The sequence below is a fragment of the Pyxicephalus adspersus genome, chromosome 4, assembly GCF_032062135.1.
Source record: "Pyxicephalus adspersus chromosome 4, UCB_Pads_2.0, whole genome shotgun sequence".
Taxonomy (NCBI): Eukaryota; Metazoa; Chordata; class Amphibia; order Anura; family Pyxicephalidae; genus Pyxicephalus; species Pyxicephalus adspersus.
This window is the reverse complement of record NC_092861.1, coordinates 51,944,896-51,954,935: the sequence shown is the minus strand read 5'-3', so window position 1 is coordinate 51,954,935 and position 10,040 is coordinate 51,944,896. Positions and strand designations below refer to the sequence as shown.

Sequence of the window (10,040 nt, the reverse complement as noted above, 5' to 3'; positions counted from 1 at the left end):
CAGATATAACAATAATAAGTAATTTTTAAAAAGAAGCCATTTTTATTTACATTTTTGCTTAACACCTTTTTCTTTCTCAAACTCAGCAATCTGATTAAGAATATTTAGTAAATTTCCAGGCACAGCTTTATTAGGATCTGAATTAGTGTTCTGAGCTTTGTCAATCCTTTCTTGATGAGATCGAGTTCCACTGACATGGGCAATTCGCTGGGAAGATCCACTACTGTTCCAACTAGACCTTCTTCCTGTAATGTCATGCTCTGACCGATACTTACTCTGAAAAGTGTCTGACTTGCTTCTATAAGGTTTTTGCATTTCTTCACGTTTATTAGAGTAATGCATTTTCTCTTTGCTTTCAGGTCTTTTGTGGCATGAATCTGTAGAATCTCTCCTTTCAGACTTATACTTACTAACTGACGCAGTACTGTAGGACATGCCACTGCTAGCCTGGGTCTTTATACTACTGTAAGAATCTCTTGAATCTTCAGACCTACCTCCCATAGGATCTATAAATTCTATGGAAGAGGAAGACAAGGAACGATACCTTGTTTTGTCTTCTACAGATCTACGTTGATGACCATGTCTATCCTTTTCCTCAAAACTTTTACCACTGCCCAGCTTGAGAAATGAGGCAGAGGTGTCTGCAGGAGGGGTACATGCTTCCTCTTGGTTATGAGATGATATATTAGAAGAATGCTTCTTTGAGTGGCTGGAAGATGTTGAATGTTTTCTACTTCTCTTCCTCTTTTTGTGTTTTTTGTGACTGTCAGAAGAAGTAGAATCAGAGGAAGTAGAGCCTGAGGAAGAACTACTTGAGGACAAAGAGGAGGATCTTCTTTTGTGTTTCTTCTTTCTATCAGCATCAAAGCAATTAAATGGCTTAGTAAACAATATTTATAGTACTTCAATACCCATTTACCTCTACTGTCTTAGTAGTAGTTAAAGATCACTAAAAGGCTTTTAGAATGCCACATGGGAGTTGGGACATACAAACAAACCTTGGATCTCTAAATATATAATCAAAGATAATTCTATTTGTTTGTTCTAACATATGGGAAAAAAACACATGGCTTCTGTTTCTTTTTTTTTTTTAGCATTAGACCCCCAACGGGGAGGACAAAAAAATAAAACCACCAGGCTTTCTGGCTCTGGCTGTGCCACTAAGTAGGGCAACCAACAGTAATGGAGTATTATTAAAGCAAGGGTTGGGTTACAGAGTAACAAAAATTTTAGTATGTAAACTGCATTGCAGAGAACATTGCATTTTAGGAGTCCTGGTATGTCCTATAGAACAGTGGTCGCCAACCTTTTCAGACCCGCGGACCACCAAAAATTACCGGGTGACACTCAAAAGGGAAGAAACTTCCCCCATAGTGAAGTCATGATGCCATAACACCGCCCAATGGGGCGGGTAGTATCCAGAGCCCACTTCATTGAGACTGCATTCCGTATGGAGAAGATGGTCCACAGCTCTGGCAGGTACGCCGCCGCGAGCAGGGTCCTTCTCTTGTAATAGAGAGTATATCATGCAGAAAACTTCAATAGGTCAGAGTAGAGGAGATATACAAGCTACAGACCAAGAGCAATACCCAACTGGCTGGTACACACCATTAAAATGTGCTACAGACAAACCTTTGCTTGGGCCCTTTGTACCAAGTTCAAATATCTTTACCTTTTTTCTTCTTTTAGAAGTTTACGCAGTTTTTCTGCACTTGTTTCTATTTTCTTTTCTATGTTTTTTTCTTCCTTCTCATCAGATTTCTCTCTTTTATCCAAAGATTTCTTTTTTGAAATCCAATCATCAAAAAAATAATGTTATTGACATGAATATTTGACGACCAATATTTACCAATTCCCAAATAAAAGGAAGCGTGCCCGTTATGGACATGCAAAACATACACACAAAAATGTAATATAAGAAAAATATAGAACACCATGTGTGAGAGTTGTGCCAAACATCATTTTCCAAATTATATTTATAAAAGCAATCCATTTTGGAACCATTGGCACAAAAGTGAAATAGTTTACACCCCACCAATGATTAGGAGGGCAGACAGGGTAGTGTCAGCATACCCAATAAAATCCACACAAAGTTATATGATGTCAACAGAAAATTGAAAATAGAAGATATTTTATACAAACCAGTTTGCATAACCCAGGTCCAATACAGGTGGTAGTTTCAGAATCACAGTCCATGTTCAAATGGGGAGAACAATAATAGATATTCACAGCCACAGCACCAACAGTTCAAAGCAGGAGGAGACACATACATAAAAACACATCATCAGTATTGCAGGAAAGAACATTTTTTCCTATGAGCAAGATAAATCACATTTTCACAGTTTAATTAGGAACAATAGCAATTTACTGGATAGAAAATTACTAAAAACTTTCACGTGTCTCTCCACTAGTATGGTATATAACAGTGTAGTATTCTTGTATGTGCACCCTGGGTCCAAATCCTTAGCTGTATCCAATCCCCTGTGAATGTGGGCTGCATAATAAATCTGTATTCATGCAGTTAGTGATGTGAGCAGCATTATCTCTTATTTGGTGTACTTTTCACGCCTCCTATGATCTAGGAAAAGCTTTCCCCATTTACAAATCCATCAACATAGCTTGGCACACTGCACTGTTCTACGTTAATGGGTAAAAACTAGGAATACATCTCTAAGCTGATTCTTAAAAGTCTGGGTAATAATTGTTATGTAACAGAAATAAATATTTTGCTCTTATTTGGTTTTTGTTAGAAGTGGAAGAACAGAAAATAAAGGATCACCTGTATACACTGGCGAACTTTGTTCAAAGCCTCCTCAGCTTCCATAAAGGTTTTGTCTATAGCCAAAGCTTTGCTATAGCAACTTTCTGCATTTAGTAATTTATCTTCTTCTTCAAGCCTACAGATAAGACATGTCAAGTTTTAATATTTACATTTTTTAACTGAGAAATACATACAGCCACATATTCTTGATTTAGGACTTGGAAAGCATATAATATTTGAGAGCAATACACTCATAATACAAATGTATTATTTCATTTAATATAATCTGTCACCTCAATGATGCATATGTATTAAACAACTCAACTACATATGGTCAAAAGAAAAGGGCAGGGGGAAGTGTACAAGGCCTCAAAACAAGATTCTTTTTTATGGATTGTCTGTGTATAGAGAACCAACATTGGTAAGACCAATTAATAAACTAGAATGGCAGTGCTTTATTTTAATACTCATACAGCCCAGGTTTATTGAGGTAAAAGACATTTTGGTGAACCACATTTTACTTCACAACGGTCAGTTAAGAAGTATTAATGTGTGGGGATTTCAGATCTCAAGGACTGAATTCCCGCATCCCCAGACTTGAAATTGTTTGAACCTAGGACATGACCAAATGTGTACTGCAGCCTACCAAACAGCTTCTGGTAATATTTTGTAAATCAGCTACTTTTGTCAAACATTTGTTTTATTCCTTTAAAGGCAACCTCAATAATTCATACTCATAATAAATCTGATCTGGCCCAAAACCTTTGTAAGGTGATAACAGTGCTAAAGTGCAGGCAATCTAGTCTTTGTAAAAACCTGTGCCAGTTCTCAAACTAACTCTTTTGTCAGTGCAGCCCTCCTTGGATTTTTCTGCTCTTGCCCAAGTGAAAAATTGAACCTTATCTTCTACAAATGGAATGCACGGTAGGTAGGTAGGAAGCACAAGTTCTAGTACTTGTAAGTTGAATGTTAAGAGTGGGATGTAATCTTGACAGAAGTTGAGACCTTATTTAAAGCTTGGGTCTAAAGATCCAAGATCTCGACAGGAACCAATCTAAAGACTACCTTGTATGCAGCTCTGCACTGTCATTTACTATAGGTTGTGTCAATCAAGATTGCTTAAAAAAAAAATGCTCAGAATGAATGGCCAGCTTTCACGTCCTTAACTACATACCATTATTCAGTGATATAATTTATTTTCTCTTGCTATAGCTCTAGTGCATTAAGGTTGTGTGAGGAAATAAAATACACAATTTTTTGCCCATTTTTTATTTGGGAAAATCTTTATATTTTTTTTTTTCTTTCTAACAGAAAACAGAAAAGCATGGTCTAATTTAAAAACGAGTGTAAAAAAATAAATAAATAATAAACGTGTGCTTACTGTCCCCCTCTTTCCACTAGGGTTTGGCAAAGGTACTTCCGTGCATTCTTATGTGTTGGACAGTTTTCTAAAGCAACTTCAAAATCATCAATTGCTTTATTAAGACTTCCTTTTGTAGCATATCTAGGGAAAGAAAATCATAAAGGGCAATAGAATTTCAAATTTCTTACATTTAAAAAGTAAAAAAGAAAAACTGGATGAAAGAAGGAAAAAAGATTGGAGGGTGCATTTAGCATTATGTTAAAACAAAAATGGTGTGTTATAAGTGGTTAGGCCTCATTTGCTTATTCATTACATACATGCATGTGTATGCTTCATTTGCTGTATAGTAATCCTATAGGATACCAAGTAAATCAGTGTTCCCCCCCAGCACCTTTTAGCTGGGCGCACCACTCAGCACCTTTCAGTAACTACTCGGCAGTTTTTGGGTGGTTACTAAAGAGTTGGGCCACAATACAGGGGCTGCCGCCAGCCTACAATTTTTTACCACCTGGCTTAAAAAAAATTCTGGGTTGAAAGCTATAAATGCACTCCAATTGAAGGTTGTATCTAACACTATACTCTGCCTGGTCAATAGGCACAAATAAGTGAATGTAGGTCAGCAAAAAAACCCAATACTCACAGTGCACCGCGAGCTACTAAAGCTTCAACATTTTTAGCATCAATCTCCAAAGCTTTGTTGTATTCGTTCATAGCATCCACATGCCGACCCAACTTAAAGTAATCAACGCCTTGTTTTACACTGTGGGAGCAAAAGAAGAAAAATGTCAAACAACTCAACATCCTGCAGCGGTTGCTTTTAAACCAAATGGAAAGCCATTTTACCATTTTAATGCCCAAGATGCTGACTGCTTTTTCCTTAAAGATGGAGCATAATCTTGATCACTGAAATTTGACCTGTGAATAGAAAAATAAACAGCTAATAACTAAAATGATTTAACAAAGAAACTTCTCTCAAATTGTCTACATATAAAGGAGTGTTGAAATAGTGGTCAGTATATGTCCTGCCTGCAGAAAATACATTTTACAGGTCCTAATTTTCTGAAATTCCATGCAGCTAAGAATTGGTCCTAGGGTACAATAATATTCTGTACAAAGTTATTTATTTATTTTTTTTTTAAACATCTATGGTATACATTTCTGGTATATGTGTATGGATATAAACTGAGCCTAGGAGTCGAGTTGCAAATCAAAATGCTGCTCCCTCACCCACAAATCGTTTTTTTTTTTAAATATTCACATTTCCTTTTGCTTATGTTACCTGCCTCAGTGAAGAGAAAATTCTGGAAGCTTTAGGTCAATAGCACAGTTATTATGAGAATAGAAACCTTATACTCACCCCTGGGAAGTATCACAGGAGAAAGGTGAGCGAGTTACATGCTGCCCATATCTATGACCATACCAGTTTTACAAGTCTTACTTTCTATTATACCATAGTAAGACCTTACCGTGTTGCATAACAAATGCCTTTAGAATTATTTGACATAAAATCAGAAAAGAAAATGACATTAAGCAAATATGACATTATAACACTATACATATCCTTCACTTTTGCTGCTGACCTATAGCATACTTTAACAAGCATCTTTACCTTTGAAGGCTTCGTATTAAAGATGGTGGGTTAGACTCAACAATTCCAAGGGTATTTAGAAGATATTCAACAGTGAATGGGTTTGAAAATGCTAAGGATTGCCGTAAGATTTTTTCATAAGTTTCATTGTTGCGTGACTGAGCAGCACTTTGCCTTTATTGAGAAAAAAGAAAAAATGCATACCATAAGTTTTTCTGCAATTACAACCTTATACATCATAGATTTCTATCAAACTAAATAACACTCAAATTATTCTAGAAGAGAAGATCTGCCAGACAAGATCATTTGTAATTTTGGATAGAGTAGAGAAGTGTTTTTTACTGCTGCCTGGATCACTATTGTAAAGGTTTTTCTGTCATTGGGGCAGGAATTGACAACATTTCTCTTCAAAGGGTGCAGGCAGAACCTAAAGCTAAACACAAACCTCATCTTTAGTCTTGCACTGATATACAGGCTTGTCTTATGTACTGAATGTTTCTGCACAATTCCCTAAATCATAGCCTATTTGTTCTTGAAATATTTACTTAGGCAGGGTGATGGGATTTTTTCAGGAAGCTATGTACACCACCCCACTGTCCTTATCTCCAGTCATGATCTGCCTGCAGAGAAGTGGCATCACTAAAATAAGTTATTGTCATGAAAACAAAAGGTTTTATTCAAAAATATCATTAACAAGTTGATGAGGGGAAAAGGAAGATCCAAAGAAGCCAAAATGTAACCAGATTAAACCCCTTAAAGCATTGTTTTTTCCAAGTTTTAACTTTTGTTCCATATCAAGTTAGTGAGATTTCCTAAAGGAATATGTTTTTGCAGGAGGTTCAAATTAAAGGGCAATTGTAAAAAGTAAAAACAAACAAAAAAAATTGCTTACCTTTACTTTCGCACATCCCTCTGTCCGGCACTGGGCCTTCCTATCTTTTCCCAGGCGCGAAATCAGGTGACATAAGCTGCTGTAGGTGAAAAAAAAAAAACGTGCTGATTTCACTGAGTGTGCGTGAAACTAGCACTTTTTTTTTTTTTCAAAAACTGAAAAGCCCCTGAAAAGTAACAGCCCAAAGCCTCCTGGAATTTGTAACATAGGTATTCCAGGAGGCTTTGTGCTCCCATTCAGTGTTAAGCTCTGTGGTTTCAAAAAAAAAAAAAAATATTTACTTTATATAGAAGGGATATCTACCTTCTATATAAAGTAAGAATTGTGGCGATAGGTCTGATTTAAGATTTACATGTTGCTAAACATGCTGCAGACTGTAGTAAAGGTTGAAAAAAGCTGAAATCTTTTTTCTATATTATCAAAAAAAATTGTTTTTGCCAGGAAAAATAACTCAAAATGATACTATGATTTTCTTACTTGTAGTATTCAGGCATTTCTTCAGAAGTTATAACTCCCATCTTGACATCAGACAGGTGAGTAGGCAGTGAAGACTTATGTAAAGACAGTGTGATCTTTTCATGATAACGGTCAATGTCTTTTACAGCAGCTGATGGACAAAGAACAACAACATTCATTAGATCAATAGCAATTTTTAAATACACAATTTAGTTTTTAGGCTAAGAGAAAGTTTTCAAATATCACTGAATGTATATTACAGTACTTGTTTACAGTCAATAACACACTTGAGAGGAAAAAAAATGTACTTTATTTTTTTTTTTAAATCTAAAAACAAAGGTTACTTAGACTAAATCCTTAGCACAAATAGTCTGATATTCGCTCCAACTTTAGGCCACTGCAAACTGTCTGGACAACTATATTCTGAATATCTAGTATAGAAATATTGTAATGCACACATACTGCTTTGGTCTACAGCAGTGTTTTCTTTTACTGCAGAACTGATCACTGGAATGCAAGGAGAGGAACCATAAGGATGTGTCATTGTAGTTTGTGACATACTGCACTATATATTAACTTCTGCACTGGTATGAAATATGTTATTTCCCTAATCACAGAACATTTGCAGAAATTACATTACCTTTCCTTAATTGTTCCACTTTGCTTTCTTTTTTACATTTTGTATTGTATTGCCATGTTTATTACTGTTTGCTGACCTATGTTAACCCCATCTGTTTTTGCCACTTTAATATTTAAGAGTAAATTTACAATACCTCTGATTAGGTCTCCAATTTGAAAATAAGATAAAGGATCTCCATGGCTACTCTGAGAAGGCACATCTCTTACAGGACACAATGCCTAGCAGAAAAAAAATGTTTAACTTAAACATTGGCTAAAATAAAATGTTTATGTGTATTCCAAGTGTTACTTAAATGCTTACACTTATTTCTAGTGTTTCTATATCTCTTATAATGCCACTGCCCATAGAGATAAGAACCACAAAAAATCCGAAGTCCCGAATGGAAGTTATTCTACCAATTACAACATCCCCACGTTCGACATCCCGAAAAAACAGTTCCCTCTTCTGCCCACTGGGGACCTCCATGAACTGTTCCAAAGGTGGCATAACAGCATAGCAACCTATAACAGAAGAGGAAAAAGTCACAAAATATAACCAGGTACTGAATAAATAATGGCTACTGCCCCTCCAAAAAAAAAAAAAAAGCACAATTTGTAGTCTAGAGTAATACTGCATATGACAGTAATCAAGTTTTTGATCATTTAATGTTTACATAAAGGACACTGCCAAAGAATTCTCATGTTGGACTGCCAGTGGTAAAAAGAACCTATACTGAGAGAATATGGAAGTGGCAAAAGAACTAGGTCAGATATGGCAGCTTCATAAAAACTCTCTGCAAATCAGACTATGGGGGAAAAGTGTAGTTCTGAAGCAAGTTATGGATCTACATGGTGCAACGTCAAGCTCTGGACTGCTGCTTTCCACCATCACTCTCATACAATGGTGTGATATATGTATTTCTGTTGTCATGAAGAGCAATATGAGTTGACAATGTAACAGCTGAAAGTTTTTCAAGTGTCAGCAAAAAAATTTTAAGTACTTTTTTGCCACAATGTCAATTTCATATTAAATATTCCCTATCTAAGCATCCATAAATGCTAAATAACTTTTGTTACTTAGACTTTTCATAACCTATGTGATTTATATTATCCTTACCCTTTTCACTTTGTCTAAGATTTAATATTTTCACAATATAAAACAGAAGTACCTTCTGGTTCATGTGATTCGGTATTTCTTTGTACATTGGATTTCCAAGACTCTGAAAACAGCAGATCAGCTTTCCTTGCAATAAACTGTTGACATTCAATATTCTCAAGATTTCTCTCCTTTCTAAATTTTTAAAAGGAAAAAAAAAAAACAGCAAATAAATACAGATAGGGCCTTCCATGGCCAATACATTTTTCAGCTTAGTAGCTCAATCATCTATTTCAGAGTCTGCATTAAATGAGCACTAAACAGCCATCATGGAACCTAAGTCACAAATAACTTTCGGCACTACAGTCATGGTCAATGATCTGCTCACATAATAAATGCATATAGGTAAATGGAATTGCACATATGAAAAAGGATTGCCCTGTTCTGAGAGGTTAACATTTACAAAAGATGCAATCATCAACATATACAGCTAAATACCTCAATTGCTTGGCAGTGCAGTACAAAATCACGCCAGGATCTTTACATAATAACAATGTATTATTCAGTTGCAATGCCTGCAATTACACTGTTTCGTGTGCCTGAAATTTAAATAATAGTAAGTAAGGTGAAAAAAAGACACAAAGTCTATTAAGTTCAACCACTAGGGAAACAAACATATCCTAGATGTAAAAACCCTATGGACATAGTTGGTCCAGAAAAAGGAAAAAACCCTGGTGCAATTTCCTTCAACAGGGGAAAAAAATCCTTCCCGATTCCATGAGGCAATCGGATTTTCCCTGGATCAACAGTCTCTGCTATTTTTACTTTAAAGCCTTAATACCCCGTTATATTCTGTGCTTCTAGAAAAGCATCTGGTTTTTCTTAAAATAATCTATAATAGTTGCTGAAACTACTTCCTGCAATCAACAGCTGATAAAGCCATATCTAGGGTACTATCATTTTTAAAGCGAACAAAGCCCAGTCTATACTCCCTTGTTTTGTCTAAGCACCGCCATCTTCTCTTTTTCGATTCAATTTTTAGCCAACTTGAAAAGGCCAGTCAGGATGACGTTTCTTTTAATCCCGGCAGCAGCAGAGGAAGCTGGGTACATTAGGTATCCCGGTAACTAATGGTGAGCATGCATTCTCAGTGATTCTGAGAGATCAAGGGAGCGATCGGGCTGGCGAGTATATTTTTTTGCAGAAAGGACATCGGCTGTCCCTTTCTGCAGTATAGTCCTGTCCTATTGAAAAAGTAAATTTTAA

At 35.9% G+C, this 10,040-nt stretch overlaps 1 protein-coding gene across 1 annotated transcript in view; it reads right to left on the bottom strand.

Annotated features, from left to right (window-relative positions):
- Window positions 1-19: 19 nt before the first annotated feature.
- Window positions 20-10,040, bottom strand: part of TTC14 (tetratricopeptide repeat domain 14) — an 11,378-nt gene continuing 1,357 nt past the window's right edge. Inside the window, exons 2-12 of the mRNA XM_072408152.1 lie at window positions 8,848-8,969; window positions 8,001-8,200; window positions 7,834-7,918; window positions 7,082-7,211; window positions 5,734-5,886; window positions 4,968-5,039; window positions 4,765-4,884; window positions 4,143-4,265; window positions 2,780-2,897; window positions 1,673-1,782; window positions 20-853 (exon numbers count right to left, since the gene is read on the bottom strand). Of these exons, the coding sequence (XP_072264253.1) occupies window positions 43-853; window positions 1,673-1,782; window positions 2,780-2,897; window positions 4,143-4,265; window positions 4,765-4,884; window positions 4,968-5,039; window positions 5,734-5,886; window positions 7,082-7,211; window positions 7,834-7,918; window positions 8,001-8,200; window positions 8,848-8,969 (2,044 nt within the window). The 3' untranslated portion in view covers window positions 20-42. The remainder of the gene's footprint in view (window positions 854-1,672; window positions 1,783-2,779; window positions 2,898-4,142; window positions 4,266-4,764; window positions 4,885-4,967; window positions 5,040-5,733; window positions 5,887-7,081; window positions 7,212-7,833; window positions 7,919-8,000; window positions 8,201-8,847; window positions 8,970-10,040) is intronic.